This window comes from Erpetoichthys calabaricus, chromosome 4 (assembly GCF_900747795.2).
Source record: "Erpetoichthys calabaricus chromosome 4, fErpCal1.3, whole genome shotgun sequence".
NCBI classification, from domain to species: domain Eukaryota; kingdom Metazoa; phylum Chordata; class Cladistia; order Polypteriformes; family Polypteridae; genus Erpetoichthys; species Erpetoichthys calabaricus.
In genome coordinates, this window is record NC_041397.2 from 42,708,744 (window position 1) to 42,726,590 (window position 17,847).

The 17,847-nt window shown below is 39.2% G+C and overlaps 1 protein-coding gene across 2 annotated transcripts in view; it reads left to right on the forward strand.

The window, feature by feature from the left end:
• LOC114649974 (cGMP-dependent 3',5'-cyclic phosphodiesterase) overlaps positions 1-17,847 on the forward strand; it is a 736,214-nt gene that overhangs the window by 597,195 nt on the left and 121,172 nt on the right. For both annotated transcript variants that reach the window (XM_051926538.1, XM_051926540.1), the window contains exons 8-9: positions 14,267-14,426; positions 17,676-17,728. In XM_051926538.1, the coding sequence (XP_051782498.1) occupies positions 14,267-14,426; positions 17,676-17,728 (213 nt within the window). The remainder of the gene's footprint in view (positions 1-14,266; positions 14,427-17,675; positions 17,729-17,847) is intronic.

The following is a 17,847-nucleotide window of genomic DNA, read 5'->3' on the forward strand; positions in this document are numbered from 1 at the left end:
GGAAGGCGTGTCATTTCACGCAACGGTGGCATTCCATGGCCTGCAAGATCCCCAGGTCTCACTGTTTGTGATTTTTCTGTGGGGACATCTTAAAAGCCAAGTGTACCGCACATATCCTGCAACCACTGCTGGACTAAAAAGGAGGACTGAAGAGGAAATCGCCGGCATTCCTCTTCACATGTTACGTTGAGCAATGCAGAATTTCCATAACAGGCTGTCAGAATGTGTACGGAGAAATGGACAACACATTTGTGATGTGTCTTCAAAACATAAAATGAATATTGAATGACTATTTAGTAATTAATGATTAATATCCTGTACAATACATTTCACCATTAAATGCATTTTTTATGTGTTTATTCATGCATTGAACGTCAACTGAAAATTTCCCGTTTCCCTGCTCCACCCTGTAGAACCTGGAGACTGATTTGGCTCTGATTGCCTGCTTCCAAAGGACATGATGGGAAAGAAATTGAGTGGTTTAATCACTGAGTAACAGACAACTTTAACTTCTGTGTCTGCAGTATTCTTCCTTTAAAAAATTACACAGCTTTCCAAACACCAAGCACTGGATTATCTAAGAAGTCACCTGAACAATAAGAAGAAAGCTTCAAATCTGGTGACAGAAAGGCTGTAAAGGGAATACAGAGAATACTCAAGAAAAAGCTAAGTGAAAGGAAGGAAGCTTGCAGAGCTAATATAGAAAACAAACTCTCTCAGAAAAACATGGAAGATGCTTGTAATGGACCGGGATATTTACTGGACTTTAGCAATCCAGAACATTGGTGCTGGAAGGAAATGCGGACAAAGCTACCACCCTGAACCAGATTTTAATACAGTTTTATCTGCCACCACAACCTTATTCCAATGACGAGTTCCCCTCTCACCATTTCCACTGCATCAACAACTCCCTCTACATATTTTACTTCCACTACTTCAATTGACATGGCCAGTGATGAGTACACCTCTGACCATAACTGATAACTAAACAGGGAATGAACTGAGGAGGCTACACATGGGCAATGGAAGTGGATGGAGTCAGTGCTCGAGTACTTGAGGCCTGTGCTGATGAACTTTGTGGTATCCTCTACTGCTTGGTCAGTCTGTCACTAAGGCTCCAGAAAGTGCCAATGCAAATGAAAACATCCAGCATTGTTCCTGTTCAAAAGAAGGCTGGTGCCTCTTCATCTAACATTCTTCCCACATCGTGAAGACCTTTAAGAGGCTCATCCTGGACTATACGAGTCCTGTTGTGAATGACCCACTGCATTTTGCTTATACTACAAAGATTGGAGTGGAAGATGTAATTATCTATCTGCAGCATATGTCTTACTCTCACCTGCCTCCTTCAAGACCGTACAGCCATCCCTGTTAAGGGGTAAGCTCAGAGTTATGTAGATGATGAACCTATGATGTCCTGGATAATGGTCTATTGTCCGACACACTGCAGTCTGTGAGGCTCAAGGCTTCTGTCTCTGATACAGATGTGAGCAAAACTGGAGCACCATAAGGAACAGTCCCATTTCTTTTCTCTCCACCTCGTACACCTTGGGATGTTAATCTAACACCAGGCCATGCTGAAATTCTCAGATGATTCTGTAGTAATGGGATGTATTGATAAATGGGTTGAGATGGAATAAAGGACTCAGGTGAGGAACTTTGAGAATTGTCTGCCACTCAGCATCAGCAAAACCAAGGAATCAAGGTGCACGACTACAAGTACTGGGGGTCCATAGTGACAAGCAGGTCTGGTCTAGTAACACATCGTTAACTATATAAGAAGGGCAGAGCAGAGGCTGTGTTCCTTCAATGTGGGTAGTGAAGTTATTTTCATGTTCTACAACTCTGTGATGGCCAGTGTGATTTTCTGTGCTGTGGTGTCCTGTGCTGGTAACATCACTTAAAGAGATGCCCACCGACTCAACAAGCTAATTAAGAAGTAAGGCTTGGTTATGGAATTTAATGAGCTGTCTGAATCTGTTTTGGTCTTGCTTTGTCATAGTTCTAGCTTCAAGAGAACTTTGCTTGCAGTGGAGGGAACTTGTCATCTTTGCCACACGATCCAATTCAGCCAGGGATGGATGCATAAATGTGAACACCTGTGGAGGGAACCATTCCATTACAGAGCACACTCAAACACACGCTTGCCAATTACCTAATATGCATGTCTTTGAGACATATGAGAATAATGTGACACTTTACAATGCAGACATACTGCTGTGGAAGCACGTGGCCGTTTGTGTAAATTCTAATAATTAAATAATCAAATGTTAAGGGACTTTATGCCAATGTGATATTTTTATTGAAAATAAAATTCAGAATGCTGATGTTTTATAAATAAAGTACAAAGATAATAGATCTCCTTCATAAGCATATCTAAAACACAAGTCTGGCAAAGAAAGTCTCTTGTAGCCGTAAATAGGTAGGGATGTTCAAAATGATCAGCAAGCGCCTTACATTTACTTAAAAGATTTTTTTTTAATTAAAAAACTTTAACATTTAATATACAGTACCATTCATACCATTACTGTATCCACATCTTCATTTTAGAGCTGAAACGAGTTCAGCACCAGATGCATGAAAGTGCAGTCATGTATGGGACCTTTCTAGTCACCAGCAATGCAGCAGCATGACAGCAGGTGTTTGCACCGTAGGGCAAAAGTGAAGTTGCCAGAAGAATTAAGCTTGAACGTGAAGAGAAGATGCCAACTCCGCACAGAAGAGACCTCCTTCATTCAAATTAGAGCTCAAATGCTATGAGGCTGTACTGCCATCCACCCGTGTACTATATAGTACATGATTACAGTTTATTGCCTCCTTTAAACACTGTGTGAAAGAAGACCACCTTCTAGCCATGTGTCCACCCTTTGAGTAACAGAAAGGGATCCGAACGTATCCAAGAGAATGTGTGCGTATTGTAGAAGAAAAGCACACAATTGAGGAATCAGCACAGGGAGTCATTTAAGGACAAAATGACAAATATGACACATTTGTCACACAAACCTGAGCCCCAGTTGTTAGCTGGAGTAGCCCACCCTTTACCAATGAAACATTCTTCCTTTTCACCTCCCCTCTCTCCCTTTCCATTATTGCTTCTTCTTTCCACCAGTGATCATTTATTCTTGTTACTCCCATTATTATCTTTTTTACTGTCATTCCCAGCTATCAACTGATGCACTTTAAACTATCTCCAGTGGTCACTTCCCAGTAAAACCCCAAAATCCCTTCTGGAAATGGGGGTCACACTTCTTTGACTACTAACTTTTTTGGAGGGTCACAGTGCTACACCCTCATCTAGTAAATGCTGGTGCAAATGCATTGCTATATTTTGAGGCATTAAAGGCCTGAGTACACACTTTTTCTTTCCACTCCCAGCAGCATTGCACAGAAGCACTGATGAAAAGAAGTGCTGACTTTTTTTCATTGAGATGCTTGGTTGGACACTGTGGAAATGTTGTACATGGCAGATAATTCTTGAAAATGTAATTGCCTGAGGCACTGTGAGTTTTTACTTAAATAAGGGACAGTTGAGTGATTAAATCATATGTGGGACGTTTAAATCTGACTAACTTTATTATAGGTGGCAATGCTGAGTCCTTTTGAACACTTCATTCTGGACACAGAGCAGATTATCTACCAGTTACAGTTTGCTGAGTCTGTCACACCGACACAAGGTAGATGGATCAAAGGGCTTTGTGTCTAACTACAAAGTGGTCCCACTTATCCTTACAAGCTGTGGTGACCTAGAAATAAGAGTGTAATTAAGGTTAGGGGCAGACTTAAACTGTACAAGTTTTTTTTACAATGCTTACTTGTCATGTTGCCATACACCTTTGCCATTGTGACTCACTGATATATTTTACATTGGAGACGTGGCTTTAAATGGGTGTCTCACTTCTCCATTAAACAGAGAGAACAGGCATATTTTATATAACTAAATGCTCTATTGTTCTTGTCAAAAGATGTCCAAGGTAGAATTTCAAGTCTGAAGTCAAAATTTCAAAATATCTTGATACTAGGATTGATTCCTGTTGGAAATTACTTTTACTTCTTTAATAATAGTTACATTTGAATTTTTGATCATTGTTTAGTTTTTTTTTTTTGTTATTATGGTGATGGTATTGCTTCACTAGTTCGTTGTATTGATTTTGGTTGTTACAACTGTTGCTAGTTGTAAATTTGTTACATACAGTGCATCCGGAAAGTATTCACAGCGCATCACTTTTTCCACATTTTGTTATGTTACAGCCTTATTCCAAAATGGATTAAATTCATTTTTTCCTCAGAATTCTACACACAACACCCCATAATGACAACATGAGAAAAGTTTACTTGAAGTTTTCACAAATTTACTAAAAATAAAAAAATTGAGAAAGCACATGTACATAAGTATTCACAGCCTTTGCCGTGCATCCTGTTTCCCCTGATCATCGTTGAAATGTTTCTGCAGCTTAATTGGAGTCCACCTGTGGTAAATTCAGTTGATTGGACATGATTTGGAAAGGCACACACCTGTCTATATAAGGTCCCACAGTTGACAGTTCATGTCAGAGCACAAACCAAGCATGAAGTCAAAGGAATTGTCTGTAGACCTCAGAGACAGGATTGTCTCGAGGCACAAATCTGGGGAAGGTTACAGAAAAATTTCTGCTGCGTTGAAGGTTCCAATGAGCACATTGGCCTCCATCATCCGTAAGTGGAAGAAGTTCAAAACCACCAGAACTCTTCCTAGAGCTGGCCGGCCATCTAAACTGAGCGATCGTGGGGAGAAGGGCCTTAGTCAGGGAGGTGACCAAGAACCCGATGGTCACTCTGTCAGAGCTCCAGAGGTCCTCTGTGGAGAGAGGAGAACCTTCCAGAAGGACAACCATCTCTGCAGCAATCCACCAATCAGGCCTGTATGGTAGAGTGGCCAGACGGAAGCCACTCCTTAGTAAAAGGCACATGACAGCCCGCCTGGAGTTTGCCAAAAGGCACCTGAAGGACTCGCAGACCATGAGAAAGAAAATTCTCTGGTCTGATGAGACAAAGATTGAACTCTTTGATGTGAATGCCAGGCATCACGTTTGGAGGAAATCTGGCACCCGGCATCATGCTGTGGGGATGTTTTTCAGCGGCAGGAACTGGGAGACTAGTCAGGATAAAGGGAAGGATGACTGCAACAATGTACAGAGACATCCTGGATGAAAACCTGCTCCAGAGCACTCTTGACCTCAGACTGGGGCGACAGTTCATCTTTCAGCAGGACAACGACCCTAAGCACACAGCCAAGATATCAAAGGAGTGGCTTCAGGACAACTCTGTGAATGTCCTTAAGTGGCCCAGCCAGAGCCCAGACTTGAATCCGATTGAACATCTCTGGAGAGATCTTAAAATGGCTGTGCACCGACGCTTCCCATCCAACCTGATGGAGCTTGAGAGATGCTGCAAAGAGGAATGGGCGAAACTGGCCAAGGATAGGTGTGCCAAGCTTGTGGCATCATATTCAAAAAGACTTGAGGCTGTAATTGCTGCCAAAGGTGCATCGACAAAAGTATTGAGCAAAGGCTGTGAATACTTATGTACATGTGATTTCTCAGTTTTTTTATTTTTAATAAATTTGCAAAAACCTCAAGTAAACTTTTTTCATGTTGTCATTATGGGGTGTTGTGTGCAGAATTCTGAGGAAAAAAAATGAATTTAATCCATTTTGGAATAAGGCTGTAACATAACAAAAGGTGGAAAAAGTGATGTGCTGTGAATACTTTCTGGATGCACTGTAATTATGAGATGTGTAATATGACTTTAAAAGATGGCAGTGTCCATATCCTAGCTTTAGATCTCTTTAATGTATTGTCACATATTTCGTTAATGTAGTACAAGTGAAAAGGTGCTTACAAGACTTTGGTTTTAGGACCTCTTGCTTCACTTTTTATGACTTTTAGCGTTTTGGTTTGTGATTCAGTAGTGATGGTTGATCTCATTCCCCTCTTATGGTGCTCTGAATCCTGCTTGTTATTTCAGTCCACATTATAGTCCACTCTTTTTACTGTTTATATCAAATTGTTGTTACTGTTTTACACCCCACTGGGCACTTGGTTTATCTGAAAAAGAATCCCACAACTCCTAATTCAAAGCAGAAATACCTTCTTGTTGCTTTCTTATATTTTAATTGAATTAATGCAGTTGTCTTTTAAACAGTGAATCCACCCATCAATCCATCCATCCATCCATCTATCCATCCATTTCCAACACCTGCTCTGCCCAATAAGTTGTAGGGCTGCTGGTGGACTGGTTGATTAATATTCCTCATGCATAAAATCTTAACATGTTGTGTCAAGGTTCAGCTGCCAAAGCTATAACTTGAACCATATGGAACCAATTCATCGCCCTCTGATAGACCAGTTACACTGCTTTTATAGCTAAATATCCTTTATAACTGTACACTTACTCCATAAAGCAGTAACTTGTGAGTCACTGCCATGGACCTCTGACTCACTCCACCACACACGTAGTATGGAAAATCAGAAACACTAAATGGTCAGTGATCTAAAAAACCAAAATGATATATTCAAAAGGAATACAGTAATCCCTCCTCCATCGCGGGGGTTGCGTTCCAGAGCCACCCGCGAAATAAGAAAATCCGCGAAGTAGAAACCATATGCTTATATGGTTATTTTTATATTGTCATGCTTGGGTCACAGATTTGCGCAGAAACACAGGAGGTTGTAGAGAGACAGGAACGTTATTCAAACACTGCAAACAAACATTTGTCTCTTTTTCAAAAGTTTAAACTGTGCTCCATGACAAGACAGAGATGACAGTTCTGTCTCACAATTAAAAGAATGCAAACATATCTTCCTCTTCAAAGGAGTGTGCGTCAGGAGCAGAGACTGTCATAAAGACGGAGAAAGCAAACAAATCAATAGGGCTGTTAAGCTTTTAAGTATGCGAAGCACTGGCGGCACAAAGCTGTTGAAGGCGGCAGCTCACACCCCCTCCGTCAGGAACAGACAAAGAGAGAGAGAGACAGAGAAAAACAAACATGCAAAAATCAATACGTGCCCTTCGAGCTTTTAAGTATGCGAAGCACCATGCAGCATGTCGCTTCACTAAGCAGCTGCACAGAAGGTAGCAACGTGAAGATAATCTTTCAGCATTTTTAGACGAGCGTCCGTATCGTCTAGGTGTGCGAACAGCCCCCCTGCTCACACCCCCTGCGTCAGGATCAGAGAAAGCGCAAGAGAGAGAAAGAGAAAAGTAAGTTGGGTAGCTTCTCAGCCATCTGCCAATAGCGTCCCTTGTATGAAATCAACTGGGCAAACCAACTGAGGAAGCGTGTACCAGAAATTAAAAGACCCATTGTCCTCAGAAATCCGCGAACCAGCAAAAAATCCGCAATATATATTTAAATATGCTTACATATAAAATCCGCGATAGAGTGAAGCCACGAAAGGCGAAGCGCAATATAGCAAGGGATCACTGTAATGCCTTTGATTTGATTTGAATGGACCAAGAGATAAAAAAAGCCAGAAACTAGTTTTTAATCAGGAAGACACAAAATTTGATGCAAAAGCCTAAACTCTAACTCAAAACTGTAGTGAAAAAGGGGTGCAAAAGATTTCAGTACTAGAATAGGCAATAATCACACTGTTGTGAATTGGAGTCTTAAACATGGTGATAAGTTTCAAAAATAAACCACAAAAACAGGCCAGGACCTTCTCCGGCCCACCCAGAGGAGGCTCACCCAAACAAACTGCTGTCTGCAGACTGTTACCTAGGCAGGCATATAAACAAGGACTTGACCTTAAAAGTTCAAAATATAAGATATATAAGATAAATGGAAATATAATTTTGTATCATATGGGAGAGAAACCATCAAAACTCTGGCTTGTAGAGACAAGCCCCACAAATAATCTTTATAAATTGAAGATTTATTTAAAAAAATCTATAGAAAAATACAGCAAAATGCTTAAAAGGAAGAAAATATGATTCGCCTAAAAAGCAATCTAAGGCAGACAAGTCCAAAATAACTGTCCTGGGGCAGAATATAAGAAAGCGATGTGAAATATCACAAAAACAATAAATTCAAAGGAATAAAAATATTCACAAAACTCGAACACATGCCCAGTGCTCCACTGCTGAGTCCTGCCTCTAACTATGAACAGAAAGCCATAAGTAGTACTCCGCGGCAGGGACATCAGGGTGGCCCTGCCTCCTGGGGCTCCACCCACAAAGCACATGGAATGGCAGCACATTTAAAATTATACTATACCATTAACAAATAACAGAAATATCATTAAATACTGAAAATAAAATTCATAATTCAAAAGTAACAAGAACAATTGGAAAACAAATTCAAGCCCTGGCTGTAAAATAATAAACACACACAAAATCTCTCAGTTTTTACCCCAGTCTTGGATGTTAATGGATTTATCACTTTGGTTTACAACCTAACACCCCCTACCACTGCATTTACATTACTGGGAGTAAAATTGGTTTATGAAGCGGCATATAATGTGACTTCTGGGGCATATCCTGACAACAGGAACATCAAAATGGTGCTACCCATAACCAAAACAATAATGATGTCATGGTAATGCATAAATTAATTAATACAAACTATACATATTTCCAAAACAAAAAATGAAAACAATTAACCAAAGTTGCAACTAACACAAAAACATACAAAGAAAACTAAAAGACAAAATTTACAGTCAAACAGAATATTTGTGATTTGGAAGGAAAACTTGTGTATATGAGAAAAAAAAATGCAGTCCTTGAGTGGGCTGGTCAATCAAAACCCCTGGAGCTGTGAAGCAGCTGTGCTTCCATGTCACTATTTTCTTGTTCATAATTTTTCTGTAGTGAATAAATTATAAATGAACTATACTTATATAGTTTTAAGCTGGCAGAAAATACTCTTGTAATAAAATGAGGGTTTTATTGTCATACCAGATGACTTGTGACATCTTTGGGCACCTCAAGATCAACATTACAATTATTCTTGGTCATGACCAGGTTCAAAGTGTAGGGAAAAACATCATCTGGCTCACCTGTATCTGAGCCTAGAATGAGATGGCCCTTTGCTCTTACCGTCACCCCTGCACTTGCTGATAATTTCTCCAGATGCACAGTTATGTGGCAAGTCTAAGGTCAGATGGTCATCCAGAAAGCAAGGAAAGCAAACGAAAGTGATTTAACCTTATAACTGAATGTTGTATTGAGTGAGAGAGACTAAGAGCGTGTAGCGGAGCTAGTCCTGACAGTACGTGTTGTTAAACAACACCCAGCATTCTCAGGGTGCGTTGCCTCGATCAGTGCCTACATAAACATTATACTTTTTTAAGTCCTCTTTTATGTTTGTTTCTTGCTTTATTGCTTCCCTCCTCTCATCTCATATGTACCCCTTGGGTACTTCTGTTTAGATTCCTCTTGCCTTCTGATGTCTATAAAAATCAGTCCTCTTCAAATTATAACCACCAGTTACAAATTCCTCACTGAGAGAAAGCAAAAGAAAATCAATAAATAAAATCTGAAAAATTCTGTTATAGCCCCAGAGCCTAACACCCCCTACCACTGCATTCACATTACTGGAGTAAAATCTTAGAAACAGAAGCAGATGAAAACATCACTCTTTAATTACCGGATGTTATACACACAACAATTGATTGATTTGAATGCATCGCTCTCATTGTATTTGTAGATGCGGCATGTTCTCCAGGTGCTTGTGTGGAGTTTCCCCCAGGTAGCCCAAAAGATGTGCATGTTAGGCTAACTAGCAACCCAAACTTGGCCTGGCATGAGTGAATCTGTGCCCTGTGATTGACTGATACCCTGTCTACAGCTGGTCCCTGCTTTGTGGCCGATGATGCTGGGATAGACCCCCATGACCCTGAAATAAAATGAGCAGTATAAGAAATGAATTCAAGAGATTAAGACATACTGTACTAAAATGGCACCATTCATCATGTGTTCATCTGTCACTGGACTGAAGTTGATCCTCTTTGTGTTTAGTATAAAGAAACCATGACATGCAGCAAGTTGCTGTCTTTAAGGGAGAGACTGATTCAGTCAGAGAGATGAATCAGAGGATGTGTGGCAGATAGCTGGGAGCCTATAGAGTGTGTGTATAAGATGGGGTGGTTGCAGGTTGGTTACACTGAGACATTTACAGCAAGCCAGATACAGAGAATACGTCTTTAATGATCCTTGCCAAGATGTCAGCTATACTTTGCTGCAAGCACCTGCCAAATCAAAAAAAAAACAGCAGTTGATATGCGGTAATGCTAGAAGAGCTGCAAGTTGACATTGGTATAGCGTACTCCCTTCAGGGGGACCCTGAGGCATACTTTACAACATGTTTGATCACAGACTTGTAGCCAGTAAGCCCAGCAGAATGCTGGATTCAAATAAAAAAATATAATACTAAATCAAGCCATGCTTTATGCCAAAAATAATAAATCCCAATCAAAAACAATGCAAACATAGACTGACTCCATTGGCATTGTCACTAGCCGAAGGTTCTGCAGCTGACTCAGTTTATCCAACCATTGCTTGAGCTGGACTTTGATGCACCAGCATTATGGTTGGCAGATGCCGGTGAGAGAACTGTAGCCGAGATTAAGAGCAGAACGGTAAATGTGAGTACCTGTGTAACATTCTGGTGTCAGTCCCACAGCAATTAATACTTGATGGTGATGGAGAATGGAGTTAGAATGAGGTCTAGGCTTAGAATATGGTCAGCTGGATCTTAAAGAGGCTGGCGACAAGAAGGGCATCTGGCCATAAAAACGTATGTTCCAATACTCCCGAAATTTGTGGGGCAACCAGACAACTTTGCTGGCAAAGAGACATAAAGGATGGTGCCCAAGGGAAAATAAAGTCTAACCCAATTTGGCAAGAGGCAGGCACTCAAGGGTATAGACATGCAGTAAGTTTCATGTAATGGCTAACACGACTAAAGGCCTGCTTATACTTTGTTCGTCCGCATAGCTACGTAAATTTGTGTGTTTCTGGTGTGCCACCAGATTCCTGTGCATACACAAACCTGTGCACATTGACTAAACAACAAAAACATGGCGTGTTTGAAGAGAAACAGAGCTCAGTGCTGCACACACACACAATTGTACTCTAAATTAAAAAGGGTGCGAACTTTGTGTCTGTGACCGCATCTGCAGTTGTCTGCGTCAGTTCAGTTTTGAAGTACAAACTCACCATAAAGCTCCTGCAAAAGCAACTGCCTGATCGGCTGTAGGAGATGCATAATACTAATAAGATGGAATGAGGAAGAAATGAATAAGGGGCATTAAAGAGGAGATTCATTTTCTGTGTATGAATTTTGATTTTGAAAAGTCACGGTTTATCAAGAGGTATTTTGGTTTGGCTTATTCCTTTGTACTGCTGTGTTGGAAGAAGCTTATATTTTTTTAACGTCTTGTTATGAGAATAATGCAATGACATTTTTTTTGTAATTTGGTGAACTGTTGCCTGGACAAACTGGATGGTTGTTAGGTGTTGTTCTTTGGGGGTAGTCGCACATGTGAGCCTTTATAAGCCAGCATCACAGACATGTCAGCATCCCAGTTTGTGGATAAACATTTTGAAAGTAGAAAGACTTAACAGGGCGGCATGGTGGTGCTCCGGTTTCCTCCCACAGTCCAAAGACATGCAGGTTAGGTGCATTGGCAATCCTAAATTGTGCTTGGTGTGTGTGCGTGTGTGTTTGTGCCCTGTGGTGGGCTGGCGCCCTGCCCGGGGTTTGTTTCCTGCCTTGTGCACTATGCTGGCTGGGATTGGCTTCAGCAGACCCCCGTGACCCTGTAGTTAGGATATAGAGGGTTGGATAATGGATGGATGGATGAAAGACTTAACAGTAAAGCACTCTTACTATCCTCCTTTTGACTTTAACTTTGAATTATATAACTAATTTTTTAAAATGTTACAGTAACTGACAATATTTCAAAAACAAGAAGGTACAATCCTCACAGAAATAGGAAAAGGTAGCACAGGGCCTGTATGCATCCAGCATCTCAGAATTACTCCTAAAAGTCACACTGGATAAGGATTTGACCCATCTCAGAGTAGGACATGAAAAATACTTAGGCAGCATCACAGTTCCAGTCCCAATTGGGAGTAGGAGGCCATTTCTGGGAATGAGTGACGTCATGAATTTACGTCACCCTGAGAAGCAAACTGGAAGTCACAGTGACATTTTGTAGTTTCCTGATACTAATGCTGAGGCTTCACCAGAAGAACAATAAGAAGAATACAAATATTTAAAGTAGTAGGCTAAAAATAACAATAACCATAATTTTAATTAACAATAATAAATAATAACAAAATTGTTAATAATAAGAAAAAGAATGCATAAAACATAACAGGGTATGATATCGTACTAACCTGCATGTAAATGCTGCCAGTTTGCTGCAATATCAAGAATAATATTGTAAGAAGTTCCAAGATGGAAGAACCAAGACACACACACACACACAAACACACACTGCATGAACGAAAAGCCTGAAATCGGACATGTACTGCATATTTAAAAATAAATGCCCCAGGGTTTGCTAGAATAGGCTTCGGGTTCCCCATGACTGTGCTCAGGATAAAGCAGGCTTAAGAAATGGGTCAATGGATGGATGGGTGGATGATCCACAGCTGTACTTTCAGATGGGTCACCTTTCTGTTGTCATGGCCACTGAAAGCGCGTCATAAAGTAAAAGTTACTGAAACTAGCCACAGTTATTCTTGTGCTGTTTCTGATGTCGCGTTCCCCGCTTCAGTGTCCTGATCATCTTCCACTATGCCATGCTACGTCACTCTCTGTGACTACCACTTATCTTCTGCAACGCTCTATTCATCTAATGCCCTGGCTCATAAAATGAACACGAATGCTCCAGGGGTTCATGGAATGCAGAGTTTACGTACCTGGGTGACATTTTGCTGTCAATCCTCCATCCTGCACTGCGTATCTTCAGGGTAACATGCTGTCTTACTGCAGTACAATTTGCACCCATGGCCACCTGTGTGTTGATACTGTGATATCGCTTGCCATTGACATATGCATGCTCACCCAAATAATGAGCTTTATATCCTGCATATTTGCGTAAATGCAACTTTCTTAAACATTATCTAGGCAAGTAATGTGGAGTAGTGGTTGACTTTGGTCTCCAAACCTTGAGGTTTTTGGTTCAAATGTGTGACCTTGAGTAAGTCACTTCATCTGCCTGTGTTCCAATTGGAAAAACAAAACAAATGTAACCAATTGAATCTCATATGTTTTAAGCCATCTTGAATAAAAGTCACAACTAAAAAAATGCAATTACCTCATGTGGAGTGTTGGGGAAATGTATAAATCTGCGTATTACCTCACGTATTGTAAAAACGTCTCAAATTTAGTTCAAAATTTGAGGAATGGTTTTTATGTAAACAAGACATTACTATTGCAAAGCTGCATTTTACACGTAAATATATCAACACTTTCATTTTGTGCGTTCTGCACATAGGTGGAGCACTCATATAATGTACAAGATTTGTTACAGATATTATTACATCTCTGTTATATCAATGTTTTTATGACATTATTGTTCTTCAGTGTTTCCAAAATATTATGCCTTTCCTGGAATGTACATGCTGAACACCATCTTCTGGCAGCTACTAGTGAGTTAGGACAGCTCACAACCTCTGCTAAACTTCTCTGTGAATAGTAGTTTCCGAAATTAGGAAAATTGATAAAACGCTTTTACTGCTGTTCGTAACAGTAGGACCACATTTGCCTCATTCTGAGATTTTTGAGCCAGTTAGGGCTGTTTCCCTGGGACTCTTCATAATAGCTGATTGATGAATGACTACCTGCAGTGCTGTCACGCACTCCAAAGGGAGTAAAGGTAAAGGGTAGGGCAGGTAGCCATAATGGAATGTGATGCTAGATTATGACGAATGGACTCAAAGGACTAGGCACTTGAACAACAAGTGAGGTATTGATGGTGCTTTATCGACTCATGTTCTCTCTTACATTTGCACATCAGTTCAGAGATGATCTATATATGCATCTATCTATTTTATTATTGGTTTAATAACTTAATGATTGATGTGTGTATGAGTGGGCCCTGTGATGGACAAGCGCCCTGTGCAAGTGTGTTTTCTTGGATCCCCATGTCCCTTAATTATATTCAGCAGAACCCAGAATGTAAATCATACAAATTTAGACAAAACCTCAAATTGCTCTCAAATTATGCTTACATATTTATCCATATATATATATATTTTTTTTTTCTTTTACTAGGTCACAGTTGCTTGTAAAAGAGTTAATAATTTGCAGAAGAAGGCAAAATGGCCTAAGGCTAACACATTACAGAGTCCTTCTCCAAGCTCACCGGCCAAATCAGAATCAGCAAAGAGTGGGAAATATGATGAACTGGATCACAACATACTGCAGCTGTGTGGTATGAAAATATACTTGTGATTTTTATCATTTTTTATAATTTTATATTTTCAAAATATTGAACTTTACATTAGATTAAATATGACAAAGCTAATATGTTTATTCTGTAGCTTTTTATGCATGTGAATTAACAGTTTCTTTCATGATTATGATACACATATTTAAGTAAACATTTTAATCAGAACTTGAATGATTCATCTGAATAGTTAAATGTGAATATTTAGTTGGTTGTTAAAAAAAAAAGAAATTGCAAGAAAATGTGAAGTGAAACAGACTTCTTCAATAAAAAATGGAAAAGTTGTAAGGTTCGAAAATGACTTTATTACAGTAGTGTGATTTCTGCCACAGTCTTCAGTTCTTTTATTTTTGGTCTGATTACGAATGCCATTGCAAGATATTTTTAGTATTATAATGCTGGAGTAGGGCCTTATGATGCCTTAGTGGACATTATTAATACCCCTGTTGCCAGTGATACAAGCCCATCATCACCAACAGGGACACTATGCCCCAACATAATGGGCAGAACCCGGAGACAGTTACACCAATGGCCTAGATGTGGATGAAGGACAATAAGGGACAATGCAAGGTTTCATTAGTTAATTAGGTAGAAGTAGTAGCATGGAGTTTTGTTAGTTTATATGCAGATTCCTAGTACCAATTTTTAATGGAGAGATGACCAAAGGGTGGTCTGGCTGTTTAAGAGAGAGTGTTGAGGTTGAAAATTAGACTGATACATTGGTCATCAATGGGGATTTGTAGGTGAGCAGCCCTAAGGGTTTCTTTAAACCGTTTACTGACTACAGAAGTGAAATGCTGTTGATCTTGAGTCAGAACCAAAGATGTGACTGGTGACAGACTGACAAAGTTGAGAAAACAGAAGAGTGAACAAGAGGACATCTATATGAAGTGCAATTTTGACCACACTGATAATTAGGGTTGGTCCAGTATGGCTGTAGGTTGGTTGATTTTAGATGCACCCATATTATGGTTGCTTGTTTAGCAGTTGATTATACTAAGTATTTCTGTTCATTATCATGACTGACTGTTACTAGCTTTTGCCCATTTTATATTTCCTTTCAGCATACTGATGTGGCACTTGCTGTTGCTGCCATGTTGATTAAGCACATTTCAGAAATCTTGGTATGAACTGTAACAGACACAGAATCAGCTAATCATAATCATCCCACATTTATCAGTACTGTACTAGCATACAGTATCTTCAGTTAGCTTGATTTCTCCAAATTTTGTTTTGGTTACTAGGATGATGCCTCATTTACTTTATATTTAATTAGATATGTGTATGGAATGTTGTATCTGTTTTATATTGTATGTGTGCACCTCCCTATCCTTATCTTCAGGGGATAACAGTTTATAATAAATGAAACTAATTTGAACTGAATGCAGGAGGAATAACTATATATTGAATCACAGTATTTTAGTTTATAGAATACATGTGTGGTAAAGGAAGAGTAAATTTTAATTTATTAACTTATTTAGAGAAACATATGAAAAAGGTCCTTACAACTTACATGCAAGTTAAGTGAGAGTAAGTCTCTTTCATTGCTTGGTAAGAGAAGTTCTCCTAATGCTTAACACCAGCTCGACAAATGTGAACAGTAACCATGCACCTTCAGTCCTCCCATCAGTGTGAACCTCTATTCATCCATCCATCTTTAGATCTATTTTCCTAGCCGCCTTAACTGCTTCAGGGAATTGTGGGGGCTAGATGTCAGGTTCTAACATTAAAGGTTTTACCCAAATTACAGTCTGGAAAAACTGTGAACATCCTAAGCTAAAGGAATTTTATTGAACCCTAGGATGCTTGAGTCACTCTTCCATACAGCTATTTTGATAAGAGATGGTAAACGGTAGGCCACAAGGGCAGAATAATGACCAGTCAGAAGATGAAACATGAGTTAAAAATGAGCATAGTCAAAAACAAAAAACTCAATCCTATCAGATGTAAGAATCAAAGTCAAAACACAGTTGTAAGTTCATTGCCAAGAACCTGTAATCTGAAACACACCAAATCACAATCAACACCAAAACTTGGACGATGTGCGTAATGTGTTGCCAGCTTATAAACTGCCATCTCAAGGATGTCACTCACCACGAATCCTGATGTTGTTCATCTAGCAACCTGCAGTTACATCTGGGCACAAAATATCAGTCTCTGTAATAAAAACAAAATATCAATTCAAAACAAGAAATTATGAATTTTTATCATGCCTTAAAACTTTTTCATGACAAAAGCAATTAAATAATCAGAATATTCATGTTCTAAAGTGTGGAAAATTGCCTAGAAAACTAATGGCAAAATTTATGAAGCTAAGATAAAATTGTATAAAGTCTGAAATTCAAAGCAAGAGCAGGATCATTATTACTCATAAATGCACCAATCAAAGCGGCACTCTATAAAGAGGTCAAAAATAATCAGTCTACCTAATTACAGCACATTCAACTGTTGATTACAATTATGGTTGAATGTTACTATTGAAGAGTTTCTTTCTTAGTTACACAAAGAACTGAAACCAGTTTCACTCAACATGTTAGTTATTGTTCGTCCTGGAAGTTTCGTTTGTCCCCTGAAGTTAACATATTTGTCAATATGCAGTGTCAGTGAGGAATTTTGAAGTAATACGTGTTCTTCAAATCTGTCTTAAAATTTGGCATGTATTATATTTTTGATTTTAATATTTATAGTTACTGTTTTGGAAATTTTCTGTTCACTCAGTTATAATCTGTACAAAACTGTGTAGCTTATCTCTGTGCATTTGCGTTCTCCCTGTGTCTGTGTGGCTTCTTCTCCGCTTACTCAGGTGTTTCCTCCCTCATTCTATGCAGGTTACATTATTTGGTGACTCTAGAATGGCTCTATGTCAGTAAGTGTGAGTGTGTTCTTAATTGTGCCCTCAAATGGTCCAGTGACCCATCCAGAAGTGCTTCCTGCCGTGATTCTAATGAGGCCCTCAGATCTCTGAACTGAAATAAGTACATTTAAAAATAGACAGATGGATGATGTTTTTATTAAAATAATTTTTCACTTAGCTTAAAGTTTTTCAAGGTTCTTCCACAAATGTATATACTCTTTCTATTCATTTATTTTTGCTTTTATTTTAATTATTATTTTGAGTCTGTCAGCTCAGTGCCCTAGATTGGCTTCTCATTTCGAAAAAGATCTCAACATCCGAACTCAGCAACCCTGTATTACTGTTAGATTATCGCTAATGGCTCTTCTTTCTACTTTCAGGAGAACTGTACGACCTTGATGCAGCCTCACTTCAGCTGAAAGTGATTAAATATGTAAGTATTCGCATCATTCTTCTAATAGTAGGAATTAATTGTCGCGTTTAGCAGTCTTCATTTTACAGCAAATATTATTTAGAGCAAATGGAATAGCTTTAAATCAATTCAGAGACAAA